Source organism: Caretta caretta, chromosome 14, assembly GCF_965140235.1.
Source record: "Caretta caretta isolate rCarCar2 chromosome 14, rCarCar1.hap1, whole genome shotgun sequence".
Lineage (NCBI taxonomy): Eukaryota > Metazoa > Chordata > Testudines > Cheloniidae > Caretta > Caretta caretta.
Genome location: NC_134219.1, coordinates 14,940,458 through 14,955,379, shown reverse-complemented (window position 1 = coordinate 14,955,379; position 14,922 = coordinate 14,940,458). Strand labels below are relative to the sequence as shown.

Below are 14,922 nucleotides of genomic sequence, written 5' to 3'. Positions count from 1 at the left end.
TAGGAGGGTAGAGGGGTGTGTGGTGGGGCACTTGGGCAAATGGAGGCCGTAGCCGCAGACCGGCGGCCATTTTGAGAGGACAATACACTCCGCACGGGCACGGCACAGCCCATTGCGCCCGGCCGGGCGGGGGGCGCGCACGCAGGGCTGGGAGATGCCCGTGCGCGCGCACGCTCCTTCTCTCAGCCCTGTTATGTAACGGATCAGCGCGCTCCCGGCGGCCGGACCCAATGGGGCCCGGGCTGGGGGGCGGCGCGGGCGCGCGCACGCAAGGTAAGGCGCGGCCCCGCGGCAGTGCGTGCGCGCTCACCCAAGCCTCCCCCTCTCTCTCTCTCTTCGCCTCGCTCGGTCTTTCTCCCCCCTTTGTGAAGCGCTCGGAGCGGCCCGGACCCTACTGACTTGCCATGGCCGACGAAAAGCCCAAGGTGAGGGAGAAACCCCCGGACGGGGGTAAGGAGAGGTCAGGCCCGGCCCCGGCCTGGCGGGGGAGCAGCCCTGACTCTGCCGCGCCGGCTCTGCGCGCCATTTTCCTCCCCCCTCCGACCAGGCCTGGCCGTCTTCGTGCTCCGCTTTCCGGCCCCCGCAGGGCCGCCCGCCCCGGCCCCGCTGTCTCCCCTGGTGGAGGACCTGGCTCCGTGCCAGGGGGATCCCTGGGGGCCGCAGCGGGGCGAACCGGAGCTGTGCTTCCTCCCCTGCCCCAGGGAGGCAGGCCCAAGCGCGGCTGCGGCCCCCGCCTCCCCGAGGGGCTGGATCCTCTGCCCCTGTGGGCCCGGGCCTTGCTCTGCAGGGGGAGACGGGCTGCAGCATCCCGCACCTACCCTGAGCTGAGGCAGTTCCCAGCCCTCCCCCTCTGAGACGGGGGCAGCTCAGCCCAGCCTTGGCGTTGCCCAGGCCTCCCCTGGGAAGGAGGGACCCTGAAACAGCGCGGCGGTCCCAGCTCTTCTGGGCCTGGGGAGGTTGATCAACACCCCCCCAACCCCGCCTCGCTCTTTTGTGCCTCCTGCTGCCCAGCGCCCCTTGCCCTGGGCGGGTCTCAGGAGGCTCTGAGCGGCCTGGCAGGGGGGATGAGAGCAGCATGGAGCAGCCTGTGAGTCCCTGCTGCTGCGTTTTCATTTTAAATGGAGTTTGAAGGCGCCAAAAGCCTCTCCCATTTAAAGGACCCATCCTCCCTCTCCTCCAGGGCTCTGACTGTAACTCTCCCTAGGCAGCAGGCTGTGGTTATCTCCCCCCACCCCCCCTTTTGCTGGAGAATCTGTCACACGCAGACCTGGCCCCCTGTTTATACCTTGTTTCTTCTGAAATCTTATGGGAGGCTGAAATTGGGGGGACTTGGCCCAATAGGGTGGCATGGGGTGAAGCTGGAACACAGCCCCCTGTGCTGAGTGTCTTTGGTATTACTTTTTTATTAAACGCAAAGGCCTCAAAGAGCTGTCTGATGCTTAGTTTGAACTGACTCCTGTTGTGTTATTGCATTGGGTAGCTTTTTATCATTGGCATTAGAGAGCGCCCTCCCCCATCCCACCCCCAAATTATTTGGAAATGAGGCATACGTTTTTAATGGTGAGAGTAATTAACCATTGGAACAAATTACCAGGGGTCATGGTGGAGTCTCCATCATTGACAATTTTTAAATCGAGTTTGGGTTTGTTTTTTTCTAAAAGATAAGCTCTAGGAATTATTTTGGAGAAATTCTATGGCTTGTGGAGGCTGAACTAGATCATAATGGATCCCTCTGGCCTTTGGAATCTATCAATGTATGAAAATAAAAACCCTAAAGTAGTTTTTGCTTTATTTGTGTATAATATGTTTTTATTGAAGCGGAAGGTTTAAATTGTTTCTACTTGTTTAAAAAAGAATAGAACTGCCAGTTTCAGGACTTAATCACTTTAAAGGACTCTCATGGAAGTCTAACAAGATGCAAGGTCTGAACTTGTTTCCTTTTGAGAGCTGTGGTACTGAAGTTAAATTTAAACTTTTCTGTAATCTGTAAATGGCAGAAATAGCTTTACTGGTTTAGTTGAAATACAGTGAGAGAGAGATTTTATAGGATATTTGAGATTATAATCCTAAATGTAAATTTAGTTTTCTTTAAAAGGATAAAATGTACTGTTGTATATGAACACATGACAACAATATTCTTATTTCTTTAGCTTTGAAGAATTTTTGTAGTTAAACAGCTAGTATGTGTCTGTCTTCCTTTCAAGTTTATCTTCCATCACCATTGTTTGTACTAATGAATTTCAGTAGACCTAGAAAGAATTTGTTAATTTCAATACTGTTGGGTTTTTGCTTTTCCAAATTAGGAAGAGTTTCACACTAGGAAAATTGAAAGACTAACATTTCATAATTCAAAGTGTGATGCTTGTAGAGTACTTTTGCTCCTCTGTAATGGCCTGTTGCCACATGGTAAAATGTTAACTTATTTCATACTTTTTAAATCATACCTCTCCTTTCTTTCTTTTCTCCTCAACAGGAAGGAGTGAAGACTGAAAACAATGACCACATTAATCTGAAGGTGGCAGGGCAAGATGGGTCTGTGGTGCAGTTTAAGATTAAGAGGCACACGCCACTTAGTAAACTAATGAAAGCTTATTGTGAACGACAGGTGAGGTGCTTGTGTGAACACTAAAGGAAGTAATGTCCATAAGAGGGGTCATCTTCATTAAGGTGGATGAGGACAGTAAATGTCTTATCACAGTATTGCATATTTAACAAAACATATCACGTTGCCGAATATGTATTGCTTCAAGGGTCTGTTGCTAAATAGACTGGAAGAAAGTTTTCAAGAAATAGATAAAGTTAAATTATCTTTTCAGAGTAGCAGCTGTGTTAGTCTGTATTCGCAAAAAGAAAAGGAGTACTAGTGGCACTTAAAGACTAACCAATTTATCTGAGCATAAGCTTTTGTGAGCTACAGCTCACTTCATCGGATGCATCCAATGAAGTGAGCTGTAGCTCACGAAAGCTTATGCTCAGATAAATTGGTTCGTCTCTAAGGTGCCACTAGTACTCCTTTTCTTTTTGTTAAATTATCTTTATCTCCTTTACAGCCCCCTCCTGTTGGAAGGCAGCTTTAATGTTGCTATCTTCCAAAACATAGAGAGGGTGTGGAAGAAGGAAGTGTGGCTAGGCAGTTGAACAGTAATAATGGTACTTCTATAACAGTTGTTTGTTTGGTCTTGATCTTATCTCAGACTTCTGATTTGTAGCCTTAGTTTTACTGTACTGAGATAGGAAGTGCCAATAGCTGGTCATAGATTTCTTTGAAATGTAAAAGTATATGGGGGTGGGCTGGGAAAGAACAGGTGGACTTCATGATCAGTTTCATTTTCTGGAGTGCAGTGGTTCTCAAACTTTTTTTTTCATGGACCACTTGAAAATTGCTGAGGGTCTCAGCAGACCACTTAATGATCTTTCCAAATGTTGTTTGTACTGTTAGCTAACTATTGTAAAGCGCTTTGGATAAAAGCACTATATAAAAAAAACCTTAATAATAATCAACGTTTTTTGTTCTACAAATAAAAGCACACAACTCATACTTTAATATCAGTAGTCTTACCTTTCTAATGCGATGAATGTGCCCTCTCCCCCGCTGTGGCAACCCCCGAGCTAGGGCTGGGAAAGAGGAGGCAGCTGCAGCCCCAGAGCTGGGGAAAGTCGCCTCTTTCTCTGGCTGCCACAGCCCTGCACATCCCAAATTCCCCCCTTCCGTCTTCTCCCCCCACTTCTCCTCCCTCCTGCCTCCCTGCTTTTCCCCCCAAGGCCACCACCTCACCTTACATGTGCATCTTCTCCAGGGTCCAGGTGCCTAATTAGTGGAGCCACGCCTGCATGGCTCTACTAATTGGGTGGGTGGCCCTTCATTCTCTCATGTTCGGCCGCCCAGGCACGCACCTTAGAGGGAACTATCCGTAGACCACCTGAATGGAGCTTGTGGACCACTGTTTGAGAACCTCTGCTCTAGTGGATTAAGTAACTCATCTGAGTAAACAAGTAGTCTGTTATCATGCAAACAACTGAGCCTTCGTATAAGTTGTAAATAGATATTGGAAGAAAGGAGTTTTCAAACAGTGGTTGCAGAAATAAGAATGACAGCAGAGAAGCTATTTTTTTGATGAGTTGAATACCCAGAGCTTGAAATATCATCTTATTTTAGGAAATTTACTGACACCTATTTTGTTGCTATAGTTGTGGAAAAAGTTGTCTGAGACACTTGGTCCAGAAGTTTCTCATGGATGTGTTTTTTAAAAGTCCCCTTCTCTAAAAGGCTTGTTTTCAACATTAATCTGTACATGCAAGTTTTAACAATATTGGTATAGTTAAAACACCTTTATACCTTTATAACTCTATGTACATTGCATGTTGTGCCGGTATAACTATTTCAGTAAAAATCAGATTCCTGCCCAAAACAGATACATTGATACAAGCACTGTGTAGGCCAGGCCTAAATCTAGCAATTCGGTCTTTCTCCTGCTGAGATGGGATTATTTCAAGGGATTTATACAATAAGATCAAATGAAAGCTATTGTCTCATTTAAGGACAGGTTTCAGAGTAACAGCCGTGTTAGTCTGTATTCGCAAAAAGAAAAGGAGTACTTGTGGCACCTTAGAGACTAACCAGTTTATTTGAGCATGAGCTTTCGTGAGCTACAGCTCACTTATGCATCCGATGAAGTGAGCTGTAGCTCATGAAAGCTCATGCTCAAATAAATTGGTTAGTCTCTAAGGTGCCACAAGTACTCCTTTTCTTTTTGTCTCATTTAAGTTATTCTGCTTTAGTTGTATGATTTCAATGTATAACATATGATCAAAGGTGCTTATAATGTACTTTTCTCCATGTCCGGGTTTGAGCTAATCTTGGGAGCCTCAGGAAACCTAGGTATTATGTAGGAGGAGTTCAGCAGACTTGCTTAATGGTGAGAATGGATTTGGTTTGAGTGACAACTGCACTTGACAGAATCAGAGACCATTTTGAATGGTGCATCCTTTCACTTAGGAATACTACTGCACTATAAGCACCCTGTTCCAGTATTCAGAGTAGCAGCTGTGTTAGTCTGTATCCGCAAAAAGAAAAGGAGTACTTGTGGCACCTTGGAGACTAACATTTATTTGAGCATAAGCTTTCGTGAGCTACAGCATCCGATGAAGTGAGCTGTAGCTCACGAAAGCTTATGGTCAAATAAATTTGTTAGTCTCTAAGGTGCCACAAGTACTCCTTTTCTGTCCCAGTATGTAAGGGAAGGAGTGCCGTCCATACACCTTCCTTACCCCACTAGGTGTTATGAGGATAAATTAGTGAATGGTTGAGTTGAATCTTTTTTTCTAGCCCTGCTAATGGCTCATTGTTATCTTAGGTAAGTTATCTGACCTCCGTTTTCCCCATTGTAAAATATGGATATCACCTCCTTCATGGTGTGTTGTGAGATATATCAAACTGCTGTAAAGTGTGTTGAGAATTCTGGATGAAAGGTGATATTAATTATGTGTGGAAAGTATCATTCATATCCACATTAGTCAGTATAAAATGCTAGCTGAGTTCATATTTCTTTAATTAAAATTCATGCAAGAAACTCTGGCTTTCCCATAGAAAAAAAATCCATCAGAATCCTAGAAATGTAGGGCTGGAAGGAACCTTAAGAGGTCTTCTAGGCCATCCCTCGCTCTGAGGCAGGATGAGTACTAGGATTTAGGCAATTTTTGCAATGAGCAGAAACCAGATTTTGAATAAAGTAACGTACAAAATCCTGTTAAAATAGGAAATGAGGTAAGCAACTATTTTAAAGGGTTCACAAGTCAAGGGCAATGACTTTCAAACTTGAAGGCCTAAAGACAAATATCCATTTAAATATTTAAGCATCTAAACAGGTGGGCAGATTTTTCATAGGTGCTTTCATAGATCCCACAACTTCCATCTGAAGTCATTGAGGACTGTGAATGCTTTGCACTTCTAAAAATCAGAACTTATGTGCCTAGCTGTAGACTCCCAGGCTTGAAAATTTTGGCTAAGAAACATAAAGTTGAAGCAAAAAAGTTCATGCATATTGAGGAGACACAAAAACTAGTCAATGCAGAGGACTAGATACCTTTAAAGAGTAGAAGTAATGTAGTGTATATAATGGTCTTCAGATATAGGTTCAGAAGATCAAGACTATTGAGGATCATTGTTTCTGGGAAGAATGTATTACTGGAAATTGTTCCAATATATTGAAATGCAGAAAAATCCATCTCTTTGTGAGATTGGAGTTCTCAAATGATTATTTTTCTGTTAAGTCTCACTTGGGACCCGTACAAAATTGCCAGGAACCACTACAAAATAACTTAACTTTTTCAGAATGCAACATATAAGATCCACAACATCAGAGAAAGTAGTATGTTCTTTTTCTCTTGAGTGGAGCCTCCAGTTTCCATCTCTTGTTAGTCCTTCCCTTCAAATACACTATGTTAGTAACTAGACTCAGTTTCCTGAAGAGGCTGGCAACATCAGTTGCTTCATCCCAAGGGCTGAGTAAGCTGCCTATATGCAGCACTCTGTCCTTTGACACTGGAGCTTGAACCAAATTCCTTTGTGCAGCAGAGGGTTCTGGAGCCACTTTTCTGTTTGGTCAGCCACAGGCTTATATCTTAAACTCAGATGAGCTTATGGATGAACAATACCAGAATCTGAAAACTTATTTCAGTCCTTCAAGGTGAGATGTTACCCTAGTGGGGAGATTCCTTCATTGTGAACTATAAATTGGTAAGATGTTGCTAATCTGAATATTCTTGCTAAAACATTTTTCCTGGCAACACAATCCCCTATAACAAGTAATTAATCAAACAGATTTCTTTTTCCTCTCCTATATCTGTTCCGTGGCTAACTGAGGACTTAACTCATCAGGGTTGTCAGTCCAGCACTTTCCACCACATTAACCTCACTTGAAAAACAAATAATCTTGCTGAATGCTCAGGACTCCTACAGGAAAACTAGACAGTATATATTAGATGGAGGACAGAACTGGGAGGCTGAGACAACAGAGCTCTGCCATTGACTGTATCCTTTCCTAACTCACTTGGGCTGTCTGCTCTACATAGACATAATGGACACTGACAGAAGGAGTTTTAGGCTATTGTAGGAACACCACTTCCCTGAACAGTGTTAGCTATACCAACAGAAGCCCTCTTCTCTTGTCATAGTTGCATCTTCACAAGGGGTTTTGTCAGCAAAGCTATGTTGCTCAGAGATGTTTTTCACACCCTGACTGACATAGTCATGCTGCTATAAGTTTTAAATGAAGACCAACCCTTAATCTTTCCCTATGTGTAGAATGAGGATAGACCAGCTGAAGACGGGTGCTGTGAAGTTTAGTTTGTAATGCTCTTCGAAAACAAAATGCAGAGTTGTGATTACTATTTAGCTAGTTTGTTTTCAGTCTGTCAGCCCACGTGAGAATGAGAAACAGTACTTTGGGGGATGGAAAGGGTCGCCAAATGATTTTAGTGAGAGTGATCATAGAAATTTCTTAATTAAAATTATCTTATCTGGGTAGTCTCCCTCTGAAGGTATATGACTCCCTTAAAACCTAACTTCATTTGCTCTCTGAAATGGTTCATTCTACTGGTTTCTCATCTTGTGTGTGTTCTAAATAGTCAAGGTTCTGTAATTTCATCTCATGAGTCTCTTAAATTCAATAAGGAGGTTAGACTTGATATCAGCATTAGATGCTGGAAGTTTAAATTAATTCCAAAAGTAACCATTCAGGATTAATCAGCTACTTCTTGAGTCACTTCAGACTAACAGATTGATGTGGGCTTTCCATGAGAAGAAGGAAAGGGTTCATAGAATATTGCTGCTTTTAAAGAAAGTGAAATTGAGCTGTGCTGAACATTTGAGCAGGGATATTATTCCCCTTGTGACACTTATCACCCAAAGTGCTACTTCTAACTTTCCTCCAACTGAATTATTTAAAATTCTTGTAAAAAAAAAAAATTTTTTTTTCAGTGGCTCCTGGCCTTCAGGACTTGATTTGGGATTTCTAGTACACTTTATTTAATGCCCAGTTAGTAGGGACAATGATGCATCTTTCAGAAACTAAACACATTGCAATTTGTTATTCAAAACAGGTCATAATCAAAACATAGCTCCAGTTACAAGTCAGAGTGAAGACTGAACAGTTTTTTAACATGTCACTTATTTCTCTTTGCGCCAGGGTTTGTCAATGAGGCAAATCAGATTCCGGTTCGATGGGCAGCCAATCAATGAAACAGATACACCTGCACAGGTAAAAATTATACTTAAAGTTTGCTACAGAAATTAATAGTTGTGTATAACACTACTGCTAAAGAGAAACAGCCATGTAACTCTTGATGCTTAAGTAACAGAACTTGACCATTGGTATAACTTCAGACTTTTACAGTAACTAGTTCTGAACTGTTGGGAATAGAATCACACTGTATTCTGCATCTAGAATATTAATTTTATACCACCACAGTGCCAGATAAGTTGATTTACAGCTTCTACTGATTCTAAGCCCTGTAAGGATATTACTTTATGGGTTCAATGATTGTGGTGGGTTAATAGTCCTGGCAGGTAAGTATTGGTGTTCTCCTTCAAATAATAATTTGTGTTTGTTAGCATATTGACAGGCCTGGCAGGTGATGGTTCTGTATTGTGGAACTGTACGCTGTAATGTGAAAATTATTGTCCAGTATCTCTAGTTTGTTAGTATCTCAGTAATATGAAGTTACCAAATGTTGTGCAGTTGGGCTGGTTGAAGTATGTAAGTTAAAGACAAAAATCAATCCAATAATGTGGGATGCTGGTTCACTGTGGCAGTAATGGGTGGGGATGCCCAAGAATGTCTTTCTGGAGCGTTCTCTATAGTTGCATACAAGCAGTTGCCCCTGAATTGCATGCTGTTTGAAGTTCACGCTTTCAGCATGCCGTTTCATGATAAATAAGGGACTTCACAGTTTTGCCAATGTTGTCATAGGGTGGTTGTCTCCAGACTTTTGCCACTCTAGCTATTTAAATTTAAACTTTTGATTGAACCTGAAATGCTGAGAATTAAAATCATATGCAATTTGTACTCCTCTCTATGCATGCTATGTTAAAGCTAAATCAGTTTATTGAAAACAGCAAACACTCTGAAATGAGTCTGATAGATGCAGAATCTGGCCCTTAGAATTACACTAGAAGTGCTGCAGCGGCTCCGATGATCTTAGACCTGATCTTAGACTTGATGCCGCGCGCCTTTTTTTGCGGTGTAAACATACCTGTAAGGGCCCCAGAGTGCCAGTTGCGAGACTTGCATTATAGAAAAGACTGCTATAGTAATATGGCCTGCAGTTTAGTACTCTGGTACTTTATTTACTTTACCATATAACATGTCTAGAAACAGTCTCTATCCTCAAATTCTTCGTACTTAGTAACTGGTATCCCATTTTCTTTTTTTGTTACTTATTGGATGTAGGGACTTTGGCCATAATAATTTGCTTTTAGTACTGTAGCTTAAGCCACTTAGATGCTGTGCGTTTGAACAACCACGAAGTGGGACGGAGGTGGTGTTCTAAGGGAAATGGGAGGGATGAAGTGGTCTGATGGAGCAGGCAAGAAGATTAAAACATAGTAATGTCTGTGAGGCCCTTAGAGAGGAGTAGATCACTATACTCATGTATCTTACTTTATTTTAAAGAGTTATCCACCATTCTTTATATCACTCTTTAAATGTAATGTTCCTATGAAGCAGGGTGAATGCAATACGTTGGGAGTTTGTTCTGATTTTAAGTTGTGGTTAGAGGTAGATGTGAAACTAAGAACATTTCAAATATGTCTAATATTTAATCAGCTGAGCTGAAAACAATTCTTTCTTTCTGATGCAGTTGGAAATGGAGGATGAAGATACAATTGATGTGTTCCAGCAGCAGACAGGAGGAGTCTACTAAAAAGAGAACCTGCTACTTTCCTCTCCAGAACTGTGCTCCCACAGATGACACATTCACAATTAGAAAAATGAGACTTGGTTCAGCCACATCCTGACTACTGCAGTATAGTTTTTTCTCTTCTCTCTTTTTCCCTCTTCCTTCTATTGTACATAAAGTAACTGGTGTATGTGCACAGACACAATGCATATTTTTTTTAACTAAATGGCCAATGGTATGTTTTGATCAACATGGAACGGAGATGGGGTGGGAAAAAAAACTGGTTCTGTGAAAATACCCCTTTTCTCCATCGTGGCATGCTCCTTCAACTTTTATCTTTATATTCCAGTAAGTTATTTTGCTCTCACTGTTGACAAACAAAAATATTGCATACTTTGTTTGATTGGATAATTTCAATGTTTTTCTTTTATCATTGTAAAACCAAGGACGATTTTATAACTTTTTTGTACGTAGCTGTTACATGTAGAGCAATCTCTGTCTAAGTAGGGGTAAATTACTCCAAAAAACATTGATCCTAGATAGTTTTCCCTTCAAGTAAAGCATCTTGTTGTTTAAATAAACTTCTTGTTTAAAATAATCAGTTTTTCTTTATTTTTCTGCATAGTGATAATACTTAGCACTTGTAGCTCTTTATATCTCCACAACGATTTACAAACTTTAATCCTCAAACGCCTATACCTGTATGGGTATGTCTACGCTGCAGCTGGGAGCAAGCCTCTCAGCCCAGGTAGACACTTGCACTAGTGGGGCTTGAGCTAGTACCCTGAAAATACCAGCTTGGATGTTGCAGCCCCGGCAGAGGCTCAGGCTAGCCACCAGAACTCAAACTAAGGGGTCATCTTGAGATGCAACATCCACACTGCTATTTTGAAGCACCCAACTTGAGCTCTGCTAGTGCAAGTCTGTCTGCCCAAGCTGGGAGGTTGGCTACCAGCTGTAGTGCAGACATACCCTATGTGGTAAGCAAATAAGTATAGTCCCCATTTTACAGATGGGGAAACTGAGGTAGGAAGAGTGTTCAGTTTACATTAATGTGGATTAGGGGAGATATGTTTGGAATATCAAGGTGAGAATCCATGAAGTATAGAAGATAGATCAGAAACTTGATCTCTGTCCATGGGTGCATTCATTTATTGTAAAGAAGGTTCCAAACCCTGCTTCAACATTATGCTGTGTTACAGGGTGAAAGAGAAAGAGTCCAAGCCCCATTTAAGCACTGAGTCATATATCAAAGAAGAGTACAAAATATGAGGGCTACAGTGGAGTGGAGCTGTAATCCAAGACTTCAATGAAAGACAATGAAGATCTCTTATTACTTTCTCCCTTCACTGTCTGTATAGAATGTTCCTGTTTGGCTTTAGGTCTGTTCTACTTCACCAGGAGTCTCCTAAGGCTTTTGGCTAGTCATAGTCCTTTATGCATAAAGGAAGTAAAGCCCTGTCCTTTATGACCAGCTTTTGCAAGAAGACAAATAGCCCCAAGAGTTGATCATTGTGTGAGTGATCCCTCTGCCTGCTGCCCAAGCAAATGAAATAATTTCACTCACAATGATTCCATGCATGGTAGAATGATATGGCCTCTATGCTTTAGAAAAGTTAGATGATTGAATGGTGTTTTCTCAGATCACCTGGTAACACATTGTTACCCACCTTCAGAGGACTCATAAACATCTGTGAAGAATAAACTACTGAACGAGCCTGTGCTTTGTGGTAATTTTTCAAATAACTATTGGGAGTATTAGTTTCTGGTTGTAGGCCACTTCAGTTAATTTTAAGGAATCCCCAGTCCTAGTAAGCAGAGTCTTTCCTTCCTCAGCATGCACTTGTTCTGGACTGCACTTCTGATCTACACTGTCCTGCAGAGATGAAATTGCTCTTTGCTGCAGATATTTCTATATTTGGAGCCACAGGCAAAATGATTCCTTTTAAAAAATAGTTCAATGACTCTGTTTAGTCTTTGTTTCCTCCTTCAGATTCCTATGTGGGATTCTGAGAGAGCTTCAAAAGCTCTGCCATTCAACCTGGCCAGGAAAGACTTGTCTAGCCCAACATTTCTGAAAACCCACCCCGAGTCTCTACAATTTCTTTCATCTGGATGGTATCATGCCAAGACTTAGTTCTTTGGAAAAAGCTCTCTGTTCATCCGGAAGAGATCTGTTTGAACTTGCTTAAGCTTCTAAAATAGAGGATGAGGTCTTCTTACATTTCATTTATTGATCTCTCCCGCCTACAGGTAGGCTGAAAACTTCCAGTTGCATTTTGATTCATGTTCCTTCTTCCCTCAGGGGTTAGGAGTTAAAAAAATAAACAAAACAAATCAAAAACAGGCAGGGAGCACCCATATGTTTTCAAAAGTGGTATGGTATCCCTTAAACCTCATACAGAAGTTCAATGGTGCTGCATTTGTCATTAACCCGCCCATTGAATTCCTGTCAATATCAAGGGGAGTAGTCTAGGAAACTAGACCTTTAAAATGGGTTTATATCCAATTTACAAATCTTTCACTGTGTAAAAGAGGGAGGAAAAATATAATTCTCTGTAGCAATGAGTCAGGTGCTGTAGCTTTAAGAATATCCCTCTACATCTTATGTTAAGTCCTTGCAGAAGGATTTCAACATGTTACTAAAACAAAAGCCACAATCGGTTAACTTCAATTTCTTTGTGTCTAGTACCTCATTCTCCAGTTGATGTTGCCTGAAAGTGTCTGCTCAAACAGCTGTCTTCAGTAGTACTGGAAGATGACTGTTTGAGTACAAACTCCTATTGTCTTAAAAATATTTGATAACTAAAACTATTGTCCACAAATCCTTCAGAGATTTTTTTTCCCTCAACTAGTCTTGCAAACTGATGAATAGAAGGCGCTTATTCATTCTAACATATAAAATGTAGCAGGGGTAGCATATCAAATCCTTTTTACGTCCACAAACTTGTCCTTAGGATGTTTGTCCTGGTATGCTCTTGCAGTTTGTATCCTTTTGACTTAAGTGATACTTCCTTTGTAGACTGCCAAAGAGCTTGGAGGTTTTGCTGTTGAGTCCTGCTTCCCACAGTCTGAATGTGCTGCCTGTGTGAGGAAAATAACCTATGGCTGATGATGGGTGTCAGGAACAGGTTCATCTGGACATGGCTTTTCTACCAGTGTGGATCAGAACAAATGTTCAGCATTGTTTCAAAAAACTGGTTAAAACTGGGTCAGGGATGAAAATGGTTTGGTTGCTAGGTCCAGACCACATCCAAATGGTTTTCCTGTTTACACCAGCAGCCAAACTGTTTTCAACCCCATTTGAAGAAAGGCAGAGGAGAATTGGTCAACAGATGCTTTTCCTAGTGCAGACAGCAGTCTTTCGTATATATGATACATTTGGGATCTTCAAGGGACTGGGCATTTTGAGATTTCACTCAAACATCTAAATAACACTTATTTTAAAGTGATTGTCATGTAGTTTAGCCCCCAAATTCGTTTCCTTAATGAGGATATGAAGTCAATAGACCCATAAAGGATAGAAATGTTGCAGGCAATGCATATTAGCTACATACAATAGGGACCACATGACCTCCTTCAATACAAAAATCTTAATGCAACAGACTCCGCATTAGATCCTCAGTAAGATACAGTTTAATTTTACTGGCTCTTCATAAATCACGGCTATCCCACCAAACAATATGCAATGTCAATTTTTGGACACCCTAAGACTTATTTCCCCATAACTGTTGTCTTAATAAAAATGTGTAATCTAGGAGTTAAAATAGGGCACTAGCAGGAGTCCTGGGTTCTGATTCAGTCTTGTCTTTGGCAAATAACCTATGCCAACATTTTCAAACTTGAGTGCCTAAAATTAGAGATTTAAATCCATATATAGGGACCCTGAAGAAAAGTGGCTTGAGTTGGAGGTCTAACTCCCATTGACTTCAGCGGGAGCTTTGGGTACTTAATACCTAAAGATCAGGCCGTTTTATTCAGGCCTCTAATTATGGATTTAAGTGTCGATCCTTAGGCACACAAGTTTGAAAATGTTGGCCTTAACTTCTATGCCTTAGTTTCTCTATCTGCAAAATGGGGATGATGAGAATATCTATCCATCTAACAGGTGATTTGAGGATTCATGTTTGTTAAATGCTTTGAGATATTCGTGTGAAAGGGGTCCTAGAAATGCAAAGTATTATAACGTGCTTGTTGTCTGAATGTTCTGAAATGGAACATGTTGAATAGTTGTTAACTTCTAGGGGGCAAGGAATACCTCAAGAAGAGTATCTCTTTTATATCAGATTGTACTGGCATGTAGCGTGCTCTCAAGTTGGCTTTCAAGAAAAAAGCTGATTAAATCAAGTAATGCTAATAAAATATAGCATGTTCTGATGCTGCAAAATATGTACAAAGTCAAAGCTAAGATACTGATATAAAATAAACATCTTGGCAAAAGATAGCTACGCTCAGAGCCGATACTTTTCTTGCAAAAATATTCTTTTCCAGTAACTTCACTTCATTACTCATATGGCCTAGCCAGTGTAATGTAAGTGCTGTCATTTTGTCTGATGGATGTTGATTATATGGTGATCATTACTGGACCATTCATAAAAATATATTTTATGATTAGCCCAGAGAATTGACTCTCTGTGCTTCAACCAATCAGAAACTAGTGGATTTCTAAGGATATAGTTATTTGTTTTCAGAGCTAAAAGGAAGATGATCATCTTTTGATCACATTTTAAATATAAAGTGAACATAAAAATGGGAGATTTTGTTAAGATAGAATTCAAGATTGTGGCCTCTTCTCCATACATGTCTGTATCCCCTAGTGTGATGGGCTATTCTGGAACAATAAAACAAAGTACCATTTAAAATAATTTTTATTACTTCCACATTTAATCATGTTTTAATCTAATACTTTTCTATATGTAATTATTATTGTGCTTTATTTACAGAGGGACAGCATGACGGGGTGGAATAGGCTGTGAAGCCTCCTCCCTACCACACCCTACCCACAGAAAATGACAGTGGAGAGGG

At 41.2% G+C, this 14,922-nt stretch overlaps 1 protein-coding gene across 1 annotated transcript; it reads left to right on the top strand.

Moving 5' to 3' along the window:
- The first annotated feature begins 279 nt into the window (after positions 1-279).
- SUMO2 (small ubiquitin like modifier 2) lies at positions 280-10,495 on the top strand. Its single transcript, XM_048818916.1, has 4 exons — positions 280-425; positions 2,474-2,605; positions 8,187-8,258; positions 9,859-10,495. The coding sequence occupies exons 1-4, from the start codon at positions 405-407 to the stop codon at positions 9,919-9,921; spliced, it is 288 nt and encodes a 95-aa protein (XP_048674873.1). The 5' UTR covers positions 280-404; the 3' UTR covers positions 9,922-10,495.
- The last annotated feature ends 4,427 nt before the right edge of the window (positions 10,496-14,922 follow it).

Excerpts from the sequence above, each read along its gene's own strand:
- SUMO2 (XM_048818916.1), top strand. The coding sequence starts at position 405 with ATGGCCGACGAAAAGCCCAAG. Across the intron at positions 426-2,473 it reads TGGCCGACGAAAAGCCCAAG|GAAGGAGTGAAGACTGAAAA; the intron begins GTGAGGGAGAAA and ends TCTCCTCAACAG. Across the intron at positions 8,259-9,858 it reads AAACAGATACACCTGCACAG|TTGGAAATGGAGGATGAAGA; the intron begins GTAAAAATTATA and ends TTTCTGATGCAG.